At 32.9% G+C, this 24,568-nt stretch overlaps 1 protein-coding gene across 6 annotated transcripts; it reads right to left on the bottom strand.

The window, feature by feature from the left end:
• Nucleotides 1-1,304: 1,304 nt before the first annotated feature.
• LOC148607159 (oxysterol-binding protein 1-like) lies at nucleotides 1,305-24,568 on the bottom strand. 6 transcript variants are annotated; one of them, XM_088546947.1, is made up of 13 exons: nucleotides 24,340-24,568; nucleotides 23,449-23,654; nucleotides 22,426-22,676; nucleotides 20,650-20,836; nucleotides 16,688-16,784; nucleotides 14,780-14,855; nucleotides 12,732-12,944; nucleotides 11,506-11,751; nucleotides 9,403-9,520; nucleotides 6,375-6,574; nucleotides 4,363-4,532; nucleotides 2,943-3,163; nucleotides 1,305-2,096 (listed from the first exon to the last, which is right to left on the bottom strand). In XM_088546947.1, exons 1-13 carry the CDS (start codon nucleotides 24,477-24,479, stop codon nucleotides 1,951-1,953), a joined length of 2,271 nt encoding a protein of 756 aa, XP_088403073.1. In that variant the 5' UTR covers nucleotides 24,480-24,568; the 3' UTR covers nucleotides 1,305-1,950. The 6 variants fall into 6 exon arrangements, with proteins under 6 accessions (XP_088403073.1, XP_088403068.1, XP_088403069.1 ...); XM_088546942.1 differs by lacking the exon at nucleotides 9,403-9,520 and adding an exon at nucleotides 10,080-10,197 and having other exon boundaries at nucleotides 14,708-14,855; nucleotides 24,340-24,548; XM_088546943.1 differs by having other exon boundaries at nucleotides 14,708-14,855; nucleotides 24,340-24,548.

Below are 24,568 nucleotides of genomic sequence, written 5' to 3'. Positions count from 1 at the left end.
ATGAACCTTAAATATAGAGTTCATATACATTGATAGTTTGATAAATGATTTTCGGACTAGTTGATAAAATTGCTGTATATGAGGATGGAGTGCCAATCACAAAACTTTCTTAACACTTATTTTCAAAAGAAGAATTCTTTCAGCATGAACAGTTTTCATACATTAAAACTTGGAACTGAGAAGTTGCAATAAACAGATCATCAGAAAGTTACTTTTTGAATTCCTACATCATTTTTACTAGGATAAAACAAATCTTTTATTCATTTTTGATTAACTGAGAATCAATTCATAAACATGATCAAAATCTACAGCTTCCATACATACTAATTTTGATTTTAGATATCAACCTCGAAGTAGCTATTATTACAACAAGAAAAAAACTGACCATTTCCAAATCTGACATTGATGTGCAAGTTTCCATGGAAACATGGTTGCACTAGAGAACTTTTTAATCACAAACATGATCTTGCATATAATGAATATCTATGGACAAAGCATATTCACTTTCCATACATTAAGCAAAGCACACTGTACAATATACAAGACATAACTTCATATCACAATTTCTCTCAGGACTATTTCAATAAAGCATAAATCATATCCACAGAAGAAACTAACTTCATCTACACCTTTAAGAGGGCATCCACACAAAAAAAGGCAGTGGGTGGCACATGACTAATTTTGTTTTCAAAATTTTTTCCTCTGTTTCATATTGCAAATGCATCCTTTCTCAAAATCTAATGTTGGTTTTTGATTAACTGCAATGGTTCAAGAAATAAATTACAAAAAGCACTGAAAATCATTGAAAAGGGCAGATGACTTTTATTTTGTCCAAAATTGGGTTGCTTTCTTAGGCAAATGTAAAATCATTTTCTGAGCCATCAAATTTCCATTGCTGATTTAAAAAAAATCTTTATTCTATTGGACAAACACACACACACACACACACACACACACACACACACACACACACACACACACATATATATATATATATGAAATGAAAATTACTTGAGAACAAAAAATTACTTGGGTTAAAATTTACCATGTGCCATCCATATCATAGGAAGTGCTAGTTTCTAAATGGTCTGTCCCTTGACTATATACATTAGGCTACATTAAGGTAATTTCTTGGTTTTCAGACCCTTCCTCCTCTTTTTACAGTGCCTTTTTAAGCATTTTCATTGCAACTTTAAAAAATAATAATAAAATAAAACACTTTCTTTCCATCATGAATGTTTTGAAGGCAAATCCTCATTACTACTTTCTTTTTTTTCTTTTTTTCTTTTTTTTTTTTTTTGGGGGGGGGGGGGGGCTTGACAAATGGGTAAAATAAATGCCAGAGAACCAAGATATTGACTTTGGATTACCTTAAATTTTAACATTTCATTGAGTTATAGAGTCATTTTTCCATGCAATAAAAGTCATTTACGTGTATCTGTCTTTCCTGTGGGTAGAGCTATGTTTTACTAAAATCGTTCTGACTTAAAAACATTTTGCTAGCTGTTTTGGAAAGGTAAAGTTCAAGACCACAAGATAAAAGAACATAGATGATCTTTGTGGTTGATGAAACTATGTAGAGTAGGATACAAGTTTTTAATTTTAGCATACTGAAATTGCTTTAAAGGCTGAGCTTGCCATCTTTTGACTACAAGTTGCCAACATTATGTACATTATTGGTAAATGTGCAGTGCTACCAACATATTTCTTTTCAAATATGATTACATATCAAACATTTTCAATTTCTAATACTTGTATTTGCAACTGGTACATATAGTCAATTTTATTATAAAAAACAAAAATACTTCAACCTCACTCATTTTGTGACCTTGAACTTCAACCCTTGACCTCACCATTCAATGGTACCACACTCCTTTCAAACTCTGGACCATTGCGGTCTAAGGATAAATTTGCACTTATGTCTAGGCCTAAAGTTTAGAACACATGGTACTACAAGTATATACTTGGACATTTACACCAGTCCTTCTTCTGTTTAGCGTCCCAGTATTGTCCATTGTACATGTGTATTGGGCTTCCAGTGACAGAGTCAGTTTCCTTTGTAAACCATGTTGGGGAATATGGTGTATATTCTTCACCTGCAAAATGATTAAAGATAAGATCAACAATAAAATCATTCTATCAAAGCTTTAAATTCAGTTTTCTACTGTTCCACATTCCTGTCAACCACGGCAATTTGGGTGTGGGAAAGTAGTTTTTATGTTCAAATTCCCTTCAGCAACCAGCCCTTGAATTTCAGAAAGGGTTTGTTAAGTTTGGAAAACAGACTTTAATAGTGAAGTTAATCTACATTTGGAGTTTTCTCATGGAAAGCTTAATTTAAAAAAAAAAAAAAAAACTAGAACACTGCTTAAGTTGAACTTCATCAACAAAAGGATATTTCCTACATGAATATACATTTTATATCTTTATTAAGCTTAACATTTTTGAAGTTGAGACAGAAAACATCACTGTGAGTCTTAAAGACATTTAAAGAGGTAAACATAGGGTAAGGGACACAAATCTTACAAATCATTGAAACATTTGTATTCAGCATTTTACATTAATCTCATGTAAGCATCGAAGTAACTTGGACTGATTTCATTCTGTTTCAAACGAAAGCTTGATAGGCTTTGATGAAAGTGAATATGATACAGACATATCCTTGATTTCAAGAGATATGTCCCTTACATTAGGTCTACCTCCTTAAAACTGACGTTATTGTTTATCAGTGACTTCATAGTGACATAACATTGTCATTGTATATTGCTGATACTTATTAGTATCACAGCAGAAGATAGAAATATTAGGCAGTAAGAACAACTGAAAAACAATGAAGTTGCTGATAAACAATTTCAAACCTAGAACCCATGATCTGACAACACCTCAAAAAACCATGAAACTTTTACCAAAATAAACAAATAGTTTTTTGCAGTATCACCTACCCTTTTGTTTGGCTTCTTCAGCTTCACTTTCTCGTTTTTTCCGTACCGCTCTTTGTTTATCTTCAAGTTGAACCTTGGTCTTGTTTGCCTCGTCCCACTTACAATCTTCCATGAGTCGCTGGTCTGGACGATTTCTACTGTCAGTTGGAGCCACACCATCTTCTGGTTCATTTAGTTCTATTGCTAGTCTTGTAAAAAAGTACATCTTTTCTGCACCAGACCTGAAACCAAAATTATTGCATATGACACAATTCATATGAAGCTCATGAAGTATTCCCTATTTAAATGCCTAAAAATTCATGTATTGCAATCATATTTTTATAGCAGTTTGAAATAGTGAAATACCGATTTCAATACAAAATCTAGTTAGAGATTTAAATAGTTGGAGCTCTCTAGGTAGAAATCTGCCCTACATTATATCAATGTGTCCTACTTAATTACCACAAACACCTGTGTGATCTTTTCAATACTGTCTTTCAAGTTTGAATAGCTGTCAATTACCTTGACAAGATTATCATAATTGACAGCTATTATAACTTGAAACACTGTCCAAAAGATCAAGTTTTCTGTGGGAATAATGAAGTACACATTGACACAATGTAGGGCAGATTTCTTACTAGGGTGCTATTTTAATCACTTAGAAGCCTACCAAGACTACCTTGATATTGGTATCACTCTGTTTCTAGTTGCTATATTTGATTGGTCGAGAATGTCTTTGCCAGAAAGTTTACACTTGCACGAACTTCTTCAGAAAGTTCATACATGCATGAACGCCAGTCAGATTGAAACCCATTTGGTGACCATGTAGTTCGAAAGAGTGTGGAAATGAACTAAAGGGCATAATATAGCCGTCAGAATAGTTTATTACATCCACATTGATTTTACCAGTACAGATACTTTACAGAAAGTAATTTTCAGCTCGGGGAAAGATACTTATAAATGCTTAAAATCTAACTACAAGTACATTTGCCCCAAAATTAAATTGTCCCAGAACTAGATTCTATAAATACATTTACTGGTTCAACATATTTCAGATGTCATTAAATAGCTATTTTCGGCCGTTCATGGATGTATGAACGAATCTCTCCACTCCCAAATATTGCATGAACACCCTTTGGCCATTCAATGAGTTTGGGAGCTCACAGATCTGTTCGTACATGCATCAACAACCAAAAATAACTGTTTAATCCTATAATTAATTTTAAAAGGGTGTATTATACAATGTTTATACAGTTTGCGTGGAGCTCATCTACCAGGTAGCACTAATTATCACATTATCTAGTACAGTTTTTGATAATCTTTCTTCGTTCAGTAACCTTTGCTTGAAAAAAACATCTGCACAGCAGTTACATTATCAAAACTAAATTCTTGCATCACATCTCCATTTTAAAACAATTATTTTGTTTAATTTGAGACTCACGGCAAAGGTTTTCTCTCCCACAGCGTGACATGGGGACCAGTCTCAAATACAGGTTTCCCTTTATTAGATTCATCCACATGCAACACCTTAGCTCCTTCCATCTTCTTATCCCATGTACCAGTTAACACCCACTTGGCATCCCCATCTTTAGTTGTTATCACTCCAGTTACCTACAAATGTAGGAAGACATTATAGAGCATCATTGATGGGTTACAGAAGGGAAAAGGAAGGGCTCTCCTAAGACTACACTGAGACAAATGTTTAAGTTGGAAATGGAACTAACCAGGCAAGTAATAGAGACTACCTTGAGATCTAACCAGGCAAGTAATAGAGACTACATTGAGACCTTACCAGGCAAGTAATAGAGACTACATTGAGACCTTACCAGGCAAGTAATAGAGACTACATTGAGACCTTACCAGGCAAGTAATAGAGACTACATTGAGACCTTACCAGGCAAGTAATAGAGACTACATTGAGACTGGACCAGGCATGTAATAGAGACTACATTGAGACCTGACCAGGCAAGAAATAGAGATATATTGAGACTGGACCAGGCATGTAATAGACACTACATTGAGACCTTACCAGGCAAGTAATAGAGACGATATTGAGACTGGACCAGGCATGTAATAGAGACTACATTGAGACCTGACCAGGCAAGAAATAGAGAAACAGCTTCAAAACAGTAAGGCGCATGTACTGTTTCTATTTAAAGGGATCTATTTTGTTGCTTTGTAAGAATTTTTCATTTAGCAGATTTCCTTAAGATCTCTGATGTTATCTGACCACAGATTTGTTTATATTACTTGTTGACAAACCATTCCTTTTTTCCTATATTCTACAGAAATGACCAATAAAATCATGAACTTTGTGATATTTCAACACAGTTACTATGGAGATATTCACAATCTATAGAGTGTAATTTGCAGTCAAAGTTTGTAGGGAATATAGAGAATCTGTGAATGTAAAAACCACATGAACATTTGCAATAGAGAAAAGGTTTCAAAACAGTAAGGAGTGTATAGTGTGTGAGGGTATCTATTTTGATACTATATACGATTTGTTAGTATTGTAGATTTCTATATATGTTCTTAGATGTTATTTGACCATTTATGATTTTAAATGAAAGCTTCAAATTTGATTTAAACAACTGTGGTTGGGTAGTTTTAAACAATGTAAAAGAAATCTCAGCTTGTATAGCTACACTTTATTACATCTTTTAGTTCTAGAATCTGAAAACTGAAAAACAATGAATCATGCTCAGAAATAAAAAACTAAGCAAAACTAAAAAAACTAAAAAAAAAAAAATTAGACAATGTGTGCACACAGTTGAAGACAAATTTACAGCTTAGAATTTTCATGAAATTGATTTCAAAGTTATAATAGAATGACAATGGAGAAGAGAGTTATCTTCCTTTGATGATATTGCAATGCATTTCATACAATTTATACCTCAAATTACAAACACCTAAAAAGGAATGAAAGCCATTTCTGCATTTCAGACCACATTTCCAATAAGAATTCATGGAAAGACTTGTGTGGTTTTCTTTTGTTTCAACTGAGAAACATTTTCTTCTAAATTCCCCACAGAAATGTTCTCAACTGTCTACAATAACTACTTTACTGATAAGGCTTACTTTCTGCATAAGTCAACAAAGCACTGTGCTTTGTTATCATTACAATTTTCAGCTTAGTAATACTTAAATTTTTTTTTTCTTTAACACAATCTAACGAGCACTTTGCTTTTATTTTATTGTATTTAAAGTCAGTAAGTTATATGCTATGTTATACTTACGGTAACAACTAACAGTTACATCACATACAGTAAATTTGTGTTAGAAATGGATCCTTTTTCTTTTTTTTTTTTTAAATTTTGTGAATAATTTTGGCATAAATTAGCAAATGATAGCCTGCAACCCTTCATTTTTAATTATTGGATGTGAACATCCCTTTTTAAATAAATTTCTGGATCCACCCCTATCTATGACTATGATTTTCTACTACAATACCTTTCTAGGAATATCTCTGGAGAAATAACTGTATGTAGAGAACTTAAGATGACACTTGTCACCGTTTGTATGATTGACAATGTCCATTTCACCATGGTTGTCTACCCATAGTTTTCCCACAATAATGTTGTGTACTGTGGTTGTCACTTTCCTCCATGTATAGTGGTTTCCACTCTTTTTAAACTTTGCATGAGAAATTCCTGAAACACAAATAATAAATGAATGATAGTTTAATACTTTCAGTATCAATAAGAGGTAACTTGTATACTAAACAAATATATATATACATTTTTTTTGGATAATTTTCTTATATGAATTATTCATTAGAACCTGAAGGACTTAACATCTATATTGTGCATGCATTTAAAAGTTAGTCGTATTAACTAAATATCAATGGAAATAACTCTTCCTCGATTGAAAACACAATTTTATCATGAGAAACTTCTTCAAAAATATAGAAAAGTCTATATTAAGTCCATTTACAATCAACAAAACCATTATACCTGAGTAAAATTGTTTTGTGAGGAATGATTATACATATATAATAACATGTACTGTGCTTTATCAAAGCAGTTCATTTTTTGTTAAAATAATCTCAAATTCTTGTTAAATTGCATCAAAAGACTATTTTTAAAGAATATTTTAACTTCTCTTACCAACATTACAGCAAGTACATAATAACATTGTACATGCATGCAAATAATGTCAAAACAATACCCAGAACTTCCAATCTAAAGAAAAACAAATGCAATGTTGAATTTAATGAATGATTGGGGTTTTTTAACGACCTTGAATACAAATACAGTCTCCCACAGTCGTCCTTAGTATGTTAGTAGAACCAACTGGTATTGGTGGCAAAGCCCAGCCTTCAGCATATATATATATAGTTGGCATATTTGAAACCATCATTTCAATTGGTTATAAGCATTGATGTCATTATTTAATCTACATGTAGCTTTTACTAGAAGCGGTCATATCTACTTGAAATGACCAGTCTATTTTCCACATTGAATATTGATTCTAATTAATAATTATTAATTTCAAGCATTCAATATTAATTTTAATAATTTTAATGAGCCATATTATACATAGTTGACACATTTGTAACCATAATTTTGATTGGCTCAAAATGAATTTTGATGTCATTATTGAAGCCAGTTTTTTTTATATACTTGAAATGACCACTGTTTGGTCTTTTCAGCATTGAATAAAAAAAATGCTAGAATTATGTCATTTGTTTAAAGTTATCTACCTTTGAATTCTTGAATTACTCATTGACCATCTAATTAAAAGAAATCATTTCATATTTTCATATGAGTGAAGAAGGAATTTACACTGTCAAAGAGGGACTTTTCCCTGTAGTTTAAATCAGTCATGTTCAAGCCAGGATTTTTCAAGATGCTGTGTTTTGAAAAAGTACACACATCTAGTTATCATGAGTTACTATTAAATAAGACTACCTTATTTGTACAATAAAACAGGTTACATGTTTGAAACAAATAAACATGTGTTCCTATATTCTTCAGTAAAAAAATCTGACCACTAACTTTTTTAAAATGACGAAAAACTTACATAGGAATGAAAATGTACCCAACTAATCTTTGACTACTTGACTACTCTGGAAGTTATTTGATTAAAATTAGACCAACTAATTGCCCATTCCATCACGGAAATTGTCTTCTTTTAATCTGGTTCCCTAGTCAATATCATAAGTGACCCTATGATTGCTAAAAATATAGAATCAGGTCACCAGTGATGGATATGCACAATATATGAGTAAATTGCCAATTATGAAATAAAATAAAAAATAATGACGAAATTATCCAAATTAACTTAATTATTGTGCATTTGTATTGTAAGATAATAAAGTAATTAAAAAAAGAATTAATGTAATTTTGTTTTTAATTTGAATATTAAAATGTATAAATAAAAGTAAATGAATTAATGTCATATTTGCTCAGCCAATCAAAAGACAGCAGACGTCACTGGTGACCCGGAGTTATATTTGAGAGAAACTTGAGGAACAAAAATATTACCTGGGCTTCCAGGTCATTATTTCCTTTCTACTTTCTATTCAAATGAGTTTTCTAACCAGCCAATCAGATTTTAGCTTTTGTGACTTTGAATCCAGATGAGTTTTCTAATCAGTCAATCAGATTTTAGCTTTCATGACTCTGAATCCATTGTTTTACAGGAAAAAAACATTAAGTAGAATGGAGTATTGTTATATCTTGCATGCATTGACTGAATGGTACCAGTAGGTCTAATTTTAATACAACTGTTCTGAAGGATTCATGATTAACTAGAACATAAAAGCTACTAAATTGAAGTGATGAATTAGGCAGGAACATATACTGTTATATTGTTAAAACCAGGGTTTGACACTGACTACATTTGTTTGGTGGTCAACAGGACTGATTCAGAGGCAAAACAGGTAGTTCGTAGATGGTAATGATGGTTCTCTTCTTAAACCTTACATAAAATAAGGCAAACTTTAGATAGTCCAGAGGACTACCGGACTACTGTTATTTTCTATCCCTGAAAACAGCTCTTTTGACCACACTAGGTTGCAGGGTTAAGCTGATAATTTATAAACATTAACAGTTACATGCTGCAACGTGTGCAGAAATAAACAGAAAAACTGCTACATCATTCAGACGTTATGAAAAAAAGCCAAAAAAAAAAACTACTTCTATCTATGTTAAAGTTTAATATTGCCAACCAAACCATTTTCTATCTATGAACTTCTTTCAGGCAATACAACAATAATGCTGCTGATAATATCATCTGTTAAGCAGAAATCTGTATCTGAGTAAATAACCCAAAAAATCAAGAAATACTCAGAGTATTCAAATTCAACAATTTTACACATAACATGCATAAGCAAATAAAATTTCAGTGATTTTCAACTTTTAAAAAGTTCTGACTAGCTGCCAATACAATGCTGTGCATTAAAAAAAATTCAAATGACTGAAATGACTGTAGCAGTTTTTATGTGAAATGCATTGCAAGGAGCCAGGCAGAGTACCTAAAGGTATAATCTGGAGATATGCTCCTCTAAATTTACTAGTCATAGTAAACTCCTGCCACAAAACCCAACCCCTTCCTTCACAAATCTGTGAGGCCATAGGCGGGTGGTGACTAACCTAAAATAGAATGGCTACAAAATTACTAAGTACTTTCTATTAATAAGTTGTTATGCCCCTAAGGAGCCTCACAGAAGACTATAAAGCAGACCTGTTTTAATCACAGTTGAACTCAGAATGTTACATAAACATGATTTTACAGAGCCAAAGAATAGCTAAGTTGACTGAATAATATGTAAAAAAGCAGTAAAATTTGGTGAGAAAAAAAGGTGAATTCTGTTCTAAAGGGGAAGAAAATCATGTGTAGTTATAGTTCCTGATATAATAACATTAAAAATTGAAGGTGAGTTTCCATTTCATAAAATTACACTCCAGAGAGCAAACAGACTGAATATTACTGGTACTTTCTTTTCCACAAATAAATTTGCCATTTTATCTCACTTCATTTCCAATTAAGAAAATAAAATTTTCTGGGTTTTAAAATTCTTCTGACAATACTATATAACAAAAAAAAAAAATTGCTTGTTATGAAATCAAAACAGATCTGCTTATCATCCATACCATAACCACAATATACTGTAAATATGTACACAGCACCATATCTCATCACACACATTACCTAGCGGTATAATTTGAAGATATTTCCCTCGGAATTTACTAGCCATCGTAAATTCTTGCCAGAGCTTCCAGCCTCGCCCCTCTGTATACTGGGCAGCTGTTGGGGGATGATGACTAACCTATAAATCAGAATCATGTCAAAAACACATTTTCTTAGAGTCAATTATTTTGTTTCTTAAATACCAGAACTGCATGAAAATTCAAGTTATCGAAAGATCTATTCAGCCAAATCCTTAACATTCCGTAGTTCTCACAATGCATCTTACTGTGAAAGTACTTTTGTTTGTGGGGTACTATTTTTTTTTGGGGGGAGAAGGCCAAACCATAACATTCCGTTACCAACAAAAAGGAGATTTCCATTGACATATATATTTAAAACCTCATAACCACAAATTCAAGAATCCAGGAACTTGTGTATCTTTGCTTATCCACAAAAATTGGCATCCACAAATAAAAGTACAGTGATATTGTTGGCCTTTTTTCTAAACTTTCTCCGTCTTCCGATAACAATTCAAGCAAAAATGACACCCGTTGATATTCTTGATCAACTTATATGAAGTTACTGGATATTTTGACCAAGAAATCATTATGGATAAAGTGAGACCAGGAGAAAAAAACAGAACAAAATGAAAATTTCAACAAAATGTCACTGCCTGAAATTTTTTATACCAGTGCTGCTAAAAGACAAAACCAATAGGACAAATGCATTACAAGAGGCTTTGCTTTACGCAATCATATACTAATTTTACTGTAATAAATTCGGTAAGTAGTAGAGGTATAGAAATTCAATCTCATGAATATATAATGATCAGCACTGCTAATCCAAAATGCAGGACAAGTTACTACTTCTGATTCAGTAGCTTGTCCTGTATTTTGGATTATTTTCAGCTATTTTTTCGGGACAAATTGGGAAACTTTTATCAAGGGAAACAGCTTTATTTTTGAGGTATTTAAAGACAATATCACTGGGTCATAATAAACTTTTACTATGTGGTTCTGCAAACTTTATATGAAGAGATGAATGTATAATTTGCAGTGAAAATAAGAAAAAATACAAAAAAAATTTGTAGAAAAACACCTGTACATTAATACTAAATCGACAGAGAATATGTTTGTTATCCAAGTAAAATAAATATTTCCTCTGGGTTTCAATTTTGTGGTTTGCCTAACTAACAAACCACCAAAATACTATTCTCTCCCAATACAAGCCAACATCAAAATGTTTTTTTTATTTTACATTTTTTTATTACATTTTGAGCCATCAACTGATATTGAAAAATTCAGAGGTTAAATTGGAAAACTTTCTGCAGATAAATACTAGCAGGCAGGAAAATACACTTTTGCAAACTGAACAATAATCCATGTTTATATCTTTTTGATTATTATTTTCTACAGTACATTAGTAAAAACATATTTCTCTTTTTTACCTGTTCCGCTAACGACCTCCAGCCATAATCATCTGTCCTATCACATTCAAAAGTCTCCCCCAAAAGAGGGTTAAAAGGCTTTGTACTACGATTTGTCGTTGTCGAGTAAGCAGAAATCGTGAAGGCCGCGAGATGAGCTAACTCCTCTGCAGAATCATTTGCTTCAGCAGCTCTGTCTAAACAGCGAGAATATTCAAAGTCTTCTGATAAACGTTGTAACATGGAAAGCGGTTCATTGAAATTTACCTTTAATGAAATGAAACAAGGAGGTAGACCTTGGGTAAGAGACACAACTCTTACAAATCATTATAAAGTCTGTATTCAGCATTTTACATCAATCTCATATAAGCATCAAAGTAACTCAGATTGATTTCATTCTGTTTCAAATGAAAACTTGATAGGCTTTGCTGAAACTGAATATGATACAAACATGTCACTAATTTCAAGAGTTGTGTCCCTTACCCTAGGTCTACCTCCTTAATAAAAACATATTATAAATTAATTATTAAAGTACTGTCCACAAATTAAGTTTCTTATATCAGTATTATCTCAGTAAATTAACATAGCACAATGTTAACTGATAAGTTCATTTCAGTATTTTTTATTTTGTATCTATGTAGGACTCCAGCTAAGGATCATGCAAAATGTGATTCATGGGTAAAAAGCATACATATTTTTATTTTTGATATTTTGTTTGAAATGTTATGGTAAACAGAAATAAACATGTGGTTTTTCGTATGACCCGTGCTCTTAGGAGATAAAAATTATATAGAATGCACTGTAGATTTCAAAATTAAAGGAGATAACTCGGTTAATGGCACTCAAACACAATAGAATCTACCTTTTTTCAATGTCAATTATCTCCTAAGAGCAGGCAGATCTGAATAAATAATTACACATTTCATAGTATTGACCCATAAAACAACTTAATTATAAAAATAAAAATATGTAGCCTTTCTTGAGGTGTATCACATTTTTTAGATTTTGTATGATTCTTACAAAGACAGTTACTTAAGTTCTACATGGGTGCATTTGTTTGGTTTCTCCCTATCTGTTCTTTTTCAATGGGGTAGAAAAAAACGTAAGCTTTCAAAAACTACTGAGTGTTTGGAGTGTGATCCAAGTCTAATTTCACAAAGTACAAGTTAAACATGATAACGATTAAACACTGTAAAACACAGCACTACATAGGCCTATTTATTGGTACATGCATTCAGTAGACTTACAGGCATGGGTATTTTGGACAATTCCTTCCCAATACAGTTCTTCATGATACTCCAAAGATTAAGGCTATAGTTTGGTTTGGGTGGAATCAGTGGACGTCGGAATTTTTTGTGCGTCACTGAACCCGTAGACTCCACAGACTCAGTTCTTTTAATGGATTCTTGACTGGGATTTCTCTTGTGTGTGGATTTCACTACTGTGGCAACTGATGTTGTCTGTAATGATAAATGATGGCACTGCAGTATTAAGTAAGATTAAGTTTCATAATACAGATCCATGTAATAATCAGACAGGTCTTATAGTAACAGATAAAGACAGTGATACACCAAAGATGATGAAAACAAACTTAAAAGTATAAAATTTGATTAAAATTAAACCACCATATTTTCTTGCCATTTTTTCCCACTTACTCTGGATAACAGTAAAAAAATAATTTTTCTTCAAAATACTTTTTTGGCATTTACAAAATCCGAAATTACTGCATGCATTTAATGTCTTAAATTTTCATTCTTGATTATATTAGATCCACAGTTCTTAAATGCAAACTCTACAACTTAAACTACAAATGTAACAAATAAAAATATACCAAAAATTTCAACTATACAGTATTAAAATTAAATTGAAACTTTAGCGCTGTTCCATTAAAAGATATGAGGTACATTTGTGAACCTGGAGCAGGAACTCAGTCACCAGGGGAGCCACCCATAGAAGTTCTACCGATGTTTTGTGCCGAACTTTACATTTTGTCAAGAGACCCGAACACCCACCCATATACAAGAATAAAAGTGGCCTTCCCCCTTCCCTCATACGTTTTACTGGAACAGCCCTTAACAAAAACATCAGGTGAGAAGGTAATATAAAATGGTTACATGTAAACAATCATTCTAATGTGCAAAAAAGGGGAAAAGATGTATGATTGAAGTGTACACTTGAGTGAAATAACTAAAACCTCTACCTGCTGGAGAAATGTCTCTCCATATGACATTACAAGAATGGCAAATTTAATTTTAAAAGCAAGGGGGAGTCTGTATCTGCTTCTGTCAAACTTTTGATATAAAATATTTCACATTTCATGACAGTAAAATTTAGATTTTCACAGGCATGCTGAAGTTTGCATACATGAAAAATTCCAAAATGTACTGCCTTAAGTGCATGAAATAATTCAAGGCACTTCAACCAGAAGAAGTATTTATTTTTTTCTCAAATTCTTGCTTACACAACAGTAAGCTACGAAATTTTTGCAATACTTTTAATTTCACAGAAAGACCTGAAACATGCAAATAAAACTTGGAATTTTTGCCTAAGAACATCAAAACACAATTTTACAAATGATTTCAATTTTAAAACTGTCAGAAAGTAGGTTAACAACTATTGTGAAAGAAAGATGAGGGTGTGAAAATTTCATGGTTAACAGTACACCTTACATTTAATCATAGGGATAAATACAAAATAACAGCAGCTTTGAAGTCAAGACAGAAAATATCAGACAGCCTGATAGTCTGAGACGTTACATCATGTTGAAAAGTTCAGAACTGATGTTATTTAGTTTATTCGCAACATAACAGTCATTATGACTTAGGTTGTCATTGGATATCGCCTGATATTTTTTAAAATTTTGACAGTAGCCTGATACAGAAAATATCAGGCAGTTAAAATAACCGGAAAACAATAAAGTTGTTGATAAATCATTCTAGCCATGACAGGTATGTTAGTGTTAATAAAAAGTGTTGGTAAAAACAATGGTAAGAAAGGAACAACAGTAGGCATTCAGTACTGGCATTAAACAAGCATGGTAAGATTACAAAATGCAATAATTCAAAAAAGCTTGAAACCACAGTAACCCAAAAAATGGTATACGACCATAAGTTGAAAAGAAAGCAACAACAAAAAAAAAAATAAAATAAAATATGATTTGCAAAAATATACTACTTTAGTTAAAATAAAATACTGTAATTTATATAGAGAAGCTGGATACTACCATGCAGTGACTCAGTACTAGTGAACCTACGCTTCGTTTAGGACTATCAGATTTATTTTTATGAGAATATACTCTAGCTTCTTGTCCTTCCAGTTCTGTGTCACTACTGTTACTGCTTCTATCATCAGGGATAATATGGTCGTCTTGTCTAAAAAAATTTAAAAATTTTAAGTGTAAGTTTTTGTAAGAATCTTGCAAAATGGGAAAAATCAGAAACATGCATGTCAAAACCCCACCAATCTGACAATAAAATATCAATCAAGGATGTTTTTTTTCCATTACAATAAATTGTTAGAAAAATGAGGCTTTTTTTTACAGAGTTATCTGCCCTTGAAATGTTCATTTTCAGTGTGTTTCAATGTAACTCAATGGTCCTGCATGATGTGGAAAATTTTGATTGTTTTCCTTGATTCTGATGGTGAAAATAGTCAAATTCAACTGTCAAAATGGTGGTTTTTCTTTCATGCCATGTTTCATCCACTGCCTGATTCTTACTGAGACTGGCACTTACAATTTCAGTGACATTGTTCACCCTATATTACCTCTGAAATAAAATTGTTTTCTCTATAAATGAAAATTACCGAAAATGTCAAAGAAAATTACTCTAAAATAATTAAAAAAAAAGGTAAACTATTCTCACTTGGTAGATGAATGGAAGGGCATGATGTTTCTGTTAAAATACATTGATTATTATGTATTTTGTGACATCCTCTATAAAATTAATCATTTTAACTACTAATTCAAGGTTTTGTACAGTTATTCCAAATTTCTCAATTTAAAAAAAATGACACATATTTTTCCACTTAAGGAGAAGACCTAGGGTAAGAGACATAACTCTTAAAAATCATTCAAACGTTTGTATTCAGCATTTTACATCAAACCTATGTAAGCATTGGATTCCTTTTATTCCACTTCAAACAAAAGCTTGAGATGCTTTGGTGAAATTGAATATAATACAAACATATCACTGACTTCATGAGTTATGTTCCTTACCCTAGGTCTACCTCTCTAAAATAGGATAAGGTAATTTCTAAGAAGGTAAACTACATCACTACATTTTTTTTCCATACTGATAGAGAGCTTTATTTGTTGTTGAAGCTTGAATTAAAATTTGTAAAAAGGAAACAGAAACAAGATTTTATGTTAAATCTGAAACAAGGAAGTGGAAATCAACAAAATCAGATATCATCCCTGAATAAATAAATACATGTACATGTAAATCACAATTATTTGCAGCAAAAATATTATCATGTTGCTAAATGAACGGACAATTTTATCAATATCTGAGAAATGGTATATTGAATATTTGAATAAAAGGAACAAATTTAAGAAAAACTGGCATTAATATGAAGACAAAACACACCATGACAAATAATTGACAGACTCTATAATACATACAAGTTCAACAGCTTTATGTATTCTAATGAATTTGAAACAAAAATGTGCTTACTGGAAAAAATGATGTAGAACAACATTTTACAGACATGATTTTTATGAAGCTAACAAAAGCGGATATTGACAAAATCAGACGAAAATAAATGTTAAAAAGAGAAACAAAAGTGTGGCAGGACGGCCTACCTGCATTGTTGTAGGTAGTGAGATTTAAATAGCCAGTTAATTAACTTGGCTAAAGGATTAATTCTTTATCCAAATCGGTTTGTCACTGGCTTGTCACAGAGCGGTCTAGGGTTCGATCCTCAGTTGCGGAAAATAATTTTGGGAGTCAAATCATGCTCCAGTTACAAAAGATACAGTAAAATCCACTTTTGAAGTAGAAGAAAATGCTGTCTGATTCAAGCCTTTACCTTAAAACTTACAGAATAGACCCCATAGAGCAAATACATACTAAATTTCAGATAGGAAGCTGTGAAAAGTTGTTACTTCTACAAAACACAATCCTATATTGGTCAGGGGAAAATACGACTGTCATTCATTACACTTTACAAACACCAACAAAATAATAACATTTTATAAACTTACCTGTTAGTCATAATTTCATGTGGAAGTGCCACCTCAAACTCATCAGCATGGTAGTCTAAAGCATCAAAGAAATCCTCATCATCAGATCCTTTTGTTGCTGAAACCAAATTACTAACAGCATTAAATATAAATAGTTACTTGATATTACAGTTGATAAGTTTTTGATCCTTTTCTGTTATAAAAAACTTCATATTTGTACAGTTGATGGAGACAAACTTCTAATATACATGCAAAACTACCTTAATTTTCTTGATTATTTTCCATTAAAAAACTTCATAGTTGTCCAGCGAATGGAGATAATTTTCTAATATACATTGTTATGTAAAACTACATGTACCTTAATTCATCTGATCATTTTCCATTAAAAAAAGTTCATAGTTGTCCAACTAATGGAGGTAATTTTCTTAAATAAAACTATCTCAATGAACCCCATATGTTTTCAAATATGATAAAACCCTTACACACTTTGGCTGATTTCTGAAAAACATAAATACTAACTTTTAATGAATAATTTCAACCCAACATGTCTCTTTAAACATGGGCTATTAGTGTGGTCAGTTTATTAATATTTCATCACAAAAACAAAATCAATGTTTGTCCTACTATGATCATTAATACATGTATTAGCATAATTGAACAACAATTACCTAACTTATTACATACACAAGATCTAATTAGACAAGTATAATATTATTTTCTGATATAATTAAATGCATGATATCGTTGATTTGGTTATACATGTATATCTAATTAAGGATGACAAGACTTCCAGTATCATTACCTGAAAGACATACCTGTTACCAAACACTCAAAGGGTAAAGTCTTTTCTTTTTAACTTACATGTATAACAAATCATAAGTAATATGTAATTTGTGTTAGCCTAACAGGATAAAGTTTTTAAGGTCAAGGATTAACTTTTCCTACCACTAATGCCTTTTATTCACTATTACACAAAAATGAAGTACATTGTCAAAAGCAGATCACTGATACATGTACATGCATAACAAGTGTATGTAAATACTTGTACATAAGAAGGGCTACCTATAGTCATTATCTTACTGTTTTGGGGAAGGGGCCCAGGGTCCAAGAAATTGGGAAAAAGAACATCAAAACTGCAACTTTGGGAAATAATCTAAAGAGTATATACATGTATGTACATGAGGTCAAGGCTTTTCATAAAGTATTTTAAAATTAAATTCTACTTAAAATCTTCCATGAGGACCATTACAGTTTTAATTGTACTGTAGTCGATGAGATGACTTCTGGATGAAAAATTGATACTGTATGGAACAGAGAGGATTTTGTACACCTTACAATACAAATCTCAAATTAAATAATATAAAAATCATGTCGGAGATGATTTTTCTTCAAGTTACAATTGGGAATTTCAATGCTGAAATTCTGGAAATTTGGAGCATATTTCTCTATGGGAATTCTGACCTAAAATATGGGTTAGAAAATCACTAATCTAGTGCTTTCCTTAGAGTCCACAGATCCTTCTAAAAGTGCAAATTTCGACCAATCAAATGGACTGAAATTGAGGATTTGAGGAAATTCTTCATTTAAATTTGTTCCTCTATGAAACCCACGTCAAGTTAAGAAAAAGCTCCAAATGACATTTGTTTCAACAATGATTTGAGGACTAAATTTAATTACAAATGCTTGACAAAACCGAATTCTACAGCTTAATTCTTTCTTCAGTGAAGGGGTAGATTCACTAACACTAGTTTCAGGCCTACTATTCTGCCAAAGTTTCAACTTACTATTTGAAATTTTCTTTTTGCCTATTTTAAAGTTAAAATATTATCTGAATACTAATATACAGAAAATACAAACTGTTGGGTCGTAATTTAGTTATGAGGAGGGCACAAAACTCTACCTTTACACAGTTTCAAAGAATTTTCACAAAAATGGGAGGATTAGGGGTAGTTTTTTAATCCAAGAACAAACACTTTTGTTTTCGGGGCTGATTTCGATATTTTCTGAACAGACTCCTTTATTTTTCACTAAATAAAAAGTTTCCATTTCACATGCTTCAGCAAAACTAACTTTCAGGACTTTCATGTATTACAAAACAATGAATACATACACTAACATCTTGTAAATTTACTATAAAGCAGTCTATATCTCCAAAATGAAATAAATACATTTGTACAAATTTTCATGTATCAATAACAAGAGGCTCCCAGAAGCCTGAATCGCTCACCTGGTTAAATTTTTGCCTTTTTAGGGCAATAACTCTAACAAGTTGTCAGACAATTTTGACTCCATTTGATTCATTGGACACATTTATAAGCCTTATAATAAGGATCATTTCAGCAATTGAAAGCTATTGGCTAAACCTAACAGATTTGGAGATGTATGCAAAAATCTGCTGTCTGACCCCATAGTTTATTTTTAGAAATGGTAGCCATGTTTTTTCAGCGATCAAAAATCTGTCATTTCATTAAAGATACCCTATAAAACAAAAATGTAAACTTTCATTGAATTCTGTAGAGCAGTTTCTGAGACGATTTTTTGAAGTAATAACATCTTAAACAAAAAAAAAATGTCCAAAAAGGGCAATAACTCCAACATGGGTCAACAAATTTTCACAAAAATTTGACCACAGATAGATCTCTTCATGCTGAATAATTTTACCCATGTCAGATTTTGGTTAAACCTAACCATTTTGGAGATATATGCAAATATCTGCTGTCTGACCCCAATGTTCAATTTTTAGTAACAGCGTCCATGCTTTATAACAGATCAAAAATCTAAACGGTCATTTTGTTAAGGATGCCCTTTAAAATAAAAATACCAACTTTCACTGAATTCTGCAGAGTAGTTTCTGAGGAGAAGATTTTTTAAAATAATAACAATAAAAATAGCAAAAAACATCCAAAAAGGGCAGTAACTCCAACATGGGTCAACAGATTTTCACCAAATTTTGACCACAGATAGATCTCATCATGCTAAACACTTTTACCCATGTCAGAATTCAGCTAAACCTAACGGTTTTGGAGATATATGCGAAAAAGTACGGTCAAACCCCTACATTTTATTTTTAGTAATGGTGGCCATGTTTTTGGACAGATAAAAAATCCCCACATCAGTTCTATGCAGGATACCCCAAGGATCATTCATACCAAGTTTTGAAAAACTGTTAACGACGACAACGGACGACAAGTGATTCGCCCCGTGCAGGTCCGGGTGTCAAAAGAATAGGCCTGCAGCAGTGCTAAGCTTGTCGTATAAGGCGACTAAATAGTGCTCAGAAACCTAGCCGGGGGCTAGGCGCTCTGCCCACAGAGCAACTGGGATGTGTGCCCCAGGTGGTGGAATGGGGTACCCCTGGCATGTTACATGCTGGGGTTGTCAGGCTATAATACGGAAAACCTGACCGCAAACCATAGTGGTGCACCGTGTTGGGAAAGATGCCACGTTCCTCGCACGTTAAAGAACCCTGCTGTGGTTTTTGATAGTAGGAACCACTGCGCTCCGCCACAGGAGGCTAAATTGCCCGACCTTACCCACCCTCCCTTTTTCTAGTGGCAATCAAAATTTGTTGACCCTACTGTCTTTGTGTCCCATCCTATTTTTCATTTCATCATTATTTCATGTTCATTTTATCATCCATTTCATGTTCATCTTCTGAATATAGCTGAAATATTGCTGCTTGGACGTTAAACCCCAACAATCAATCAATCATGGCAATAGCTCACATAGCCTTTGGCCAGGTGATCTAAAAATCCCATCAGACCACAAAATCAGGCCATTTTTTATGGATAATTTAGCATTGTAATTGAAAAGTATTTCTTGCCTAAAAATATTGATGTGTGTATTTACAGAATGAATTTAAAAAAGTCTTCACAGTCATATATTGTAGACAATGTCATAAAAAAAAAGGAAACCAAAGGGTCAGGAAACGGATAAACACCAAAAAAAACATTGGATTGGCCTCAAGTATTTTCAAAATCTACCTCCTTTTTCTTTTCCATTTTTCTGTATTTGTAGTGTTTTCTTGGCCTGGAATTCCAAAGAAACTTGATCTTTGGCCAGCTGCTCCACCATATCTTCTAACTTCATTCTCTGCTCATGTTCATAATCAAATAATTTCTGTATTCTCTTGGTCTGTGACTGAGCAACTTCCAAGTATTCTGTGCAAGCCTGAAAGTTGAAAGTCAAATTAGTAAAGATCTAAGATCCCTGACCTATATACGTACCAATAGAATTAGACATCTGAGACAAGTAAAGATTTGGTTTCACATATTCAACTTGCGATTTTCTGAACATCCTGAAGTTTTCCTCAAATTTTCCTTTGAAGTAATTGGATCAGTCCAATTGAGTAGAGAAAGGATTCAAAGAAAAATTAAATTTCAGATACTAAAAGAAAGTTGACTCTGTGGCTATGCAGCTTGAAAGTGCTCTATACAAGCTAGCAAACCACAAAAAGAAAAGGGACCAATAAGTGATGGTTTAATGTCCAATACCTGTCTGATCAAGAAAGAGACTTTTGAGACCATCACTAAAGCTACCATGGTCAAGGTCTCTGACTTTGAGTATGCCTGTGGCTTACAATGTCAACTATACTCGGCGTCACATAAATAACATACTGTTAAAATTTGAATAAAAATATTTCCTACGAATTTATTGACACCAACCGTCGTTTAAATTGTCTTAAATGACTTGCTCATTCGTTTAGCCAAACAGCTTCTCAAAAACAAGACGCTTATTAGCTTAAATCATGCGTAACAAATCCTTACGGGGAAATCCCATACTAATATCCGCCATGTTGGTTTTTACGGGACGATTTGTTTACAAACGAAGTGCGTAAGTTCCCGTCGAACTCCGGTGACAATCGTCTGCTTGATCAACTTCTCGGTATTGTACGTTGTTCGCGTAAAATAAATCCGAGATATCCGAAATAACGCCGAATTGCATTCTGGGTTCTTCGGTTTTTGGACAAACCATTTAAACGTAAACAACATCTCCTAGCAACCCGATCACTGTAAACATGGCCGACTTTTTACAATGTAAATATTGCCACCTAGAATTAAAATCTGACCGGAATTTAACGATTCAATGTTTAGGGAGAAGCCGTTTGGCTAAACGAATGAGCAAGTCATTTAAGACAATTTAAACGACGGTAGGTGTCAATAAAGTCGTAGAAAATATTTTTATTCAAATTTTAACAGTATGTTATTTATGTGACGCCGACTATAGTCTAAATAGTCCTTGACCATTCATTCTTGAAAGCTTAAACAAATTCGTAAAAAATATTGATTTTATTACTGAGATTTTCTCACCTACAAAAATTGATAATGTTGTATGACTTTTAAATATACTTTTCCTTGACTTTTATTATGGATTGGACTAAAAGGTAGTGAACAATGTTAAACTGTCTTTGTAGATTATTGAAAATATGGCATCTAATAATGGGACATTAAATGATACCCACCACATAGCAAAACAATATTTTTTTGGGGGAGGGGGTAAAAACAAATAAAAATGGCCTTTACTTTTGTGCAAACAATCATATCAAAATTGAAATTGTAACTTGATCTGTATTTTATGATACTCAAATACCATGCAAAGTTCGAAATAGATCCTTCAATATTTTCCAAAGTTATCATCTGGAAACTGCCAGAGGATGGAAAATGGATAGACATGCAACATTTCAGAGGACAACACAATACCTTTTCTTGTGGTGGGATATAAAAAAAGTAAATATTGTTAATTCAGCAAATAGTTCTTACATTAATCATTGCATTGGAAGTTATTCTAAACATTGTAGCCCTTTCATTGATAACTTTTGCCTTGCTTCCATGTTCAGTGTTACTGGCAAGTTCCATACTCTCTAACTCTGACAGTGCCCTCTGTAATGCACTGCCATGCTTTGCAATTAGATCGTTACAAGTTTTCATGTCCTCCAACTTGGACATGAGAAGTTTGACTGTATTCTGGAGTTCATTTTTGTCTGGCTGTGGTTCCTCTTCCTCATCACTCTCTGAAATATACAACAATTTACAATTTCTTATCAAGTATAGTGAAACTGTACCGGTGCACCTGGTCCATGCTCCCAGTTTTTAGTGGAGTCCGAGTTGCTCATTTGCTTTTGTTACTTTGTATGTATGATTTTAGTCACTTTATGTTCTTTGTTGTGTATGTCTGTTTTCCATGTCTGGTCTTTGTCCCTGGATTACATTCTTTTGATTACGGCTACAACCTTGGTTTCCTTGATTACTCTTGTATCAGCTGCTTTCAGAAAACCTGATAGCTGTGTTTAAATTATTGTGTGCAATGTTGATTTAGACCTGGGGCACTGTTTACATTGTACACGTCTTATTTCATCCATATACATGTACTGTGAAAGTACTTTTAATTTTGGGTCCCAATTTCTGTGGTTTAGGGAAAAATATAAGTCTAATGTCTCTCCTTTTTTTGTGGGAGTTCATATTGCTAGTCCTTTAGTTTTTAATGTGGCTTCTTGTCTTCCTTATATTCAGTTTTTAAGTGTAATCTATTTTATTTGGTTGGCTAAATTGTGTATGTAGACAGTCTTTGTTTCTTGTGTTTGCATTATAATGTTTTATTTTTATGTATTTCAATTATTCCACTGCTGATGCTTCAGTATTTTTTGCCAAAAATTTGTAGATTCTTGAATTCATGGATATGACAAGTCAATCTTGCACATGTAATAGAAATTTCAGTCTGTTAATTGGTAACCTGTCTAAAGTTTGAATCATACACAGATAAAATATTAACTTTTATTTCCTTACCATTATCTTGCATTTTGACTGCCTCTGCCTTTGCCAATTCTAAAGCAGTGACCCATTTCTGTCTCTCTACTTCTGAGGTGGCTTTGAGATAGTAGGTTGAGGATCCACTGTTTGATATAACTATAGTATTGGAATCCTCTGTGTGTATAAAGGCATTGGCAAGATTAATGGTTCCCCTGCAAGTGTGGGCCATCTCAGCTTGGTTCCTAGAAATAAAATAATTCTATTTAAAGATATCAGTGACGGATTTTGCTGTAAGACACTAGTCCTAAGCCAAGACTACTAACGATGAATGGAACTCCCATTGCAGTACATTATTAACCAAAATGGCATGGTCTATACACATACAAAATGTATGGTTCTTGTCAGTATACATTTTTTGTACATCACTCTGGGCACAATCTAGATACAGATGACAAGGATGCTGTAGTAAATTATGTTTGAAATATAACAATATTGACATTTTGTCTAGGTAATCTATCACAGAAACTTCTCCCTGTCAAAGAGACAAATGGGAGAAGTGAGCACAACCAAGGAAAAGTTTTCACAAACAAGAAATGAACCCATATTTTAGAGAATAGATTAGATTTCAACTTCAAGTCAGATATAGATGATAACATTGGTTGCAACCACATGCTGGCACTGGAAGGCCTAAAGATGTCCTAAAAGAATATGATTTTACAGTATTTTATATATAAGATTTCAACTTCAGGCACAATCACAGGCCTAGGACTGGATGCATCCCCAGCCTGACTCATGTGTTTGAAAAGGGGGATTTTTGACAAAATCAGTGACAATGCATCGTAATGTAATTGCACTTAGTATAAGACAAGCACTGCTGTAATAAATGCCTACAATACAGTACCATGAATTCTTATAAGTGAAACCAACCTGTAATAAGACAACAGGCCATTTTGGAGGACAAACCAGCGTTTCTGGTACCCTCTAAGATAATTCGTCCATTTGTATAACCAGCCCCTATATTGGGCTTGATGCTGTGGCCTGTTCTCGACCCTTTCTTTGCCCTGCATTTGGAAAAGTAATCAGTTGCAAAATGGTCTGATGACTGTGACCAACGTCATCGCCGTTAGACATTAACCCTTCCGACTTCCGCTGGTTT

The sequence above is a fragment of the Perna viridis genome, chromosome 9 (genome assembly GCF_037379345.1).
Source record: "Perna viridis isolate PV_CMFRI_1.1 ecotype Kerala chromosome 9, ASM3737934v1, whole genome shotgun sequence".
In the NCBI taxonomy this organism is placed as follows: domain Eukaryota; kingdom Metazoa; phylum Mollusca; class Bivalvia; order Mytilida; family Mytilidae; genus Perna; species Perna viridis.
Note: the sequence above shows the minus strand (reverse complement) of the source record. Positions and strands in the feature narration are given on the sequence as shown.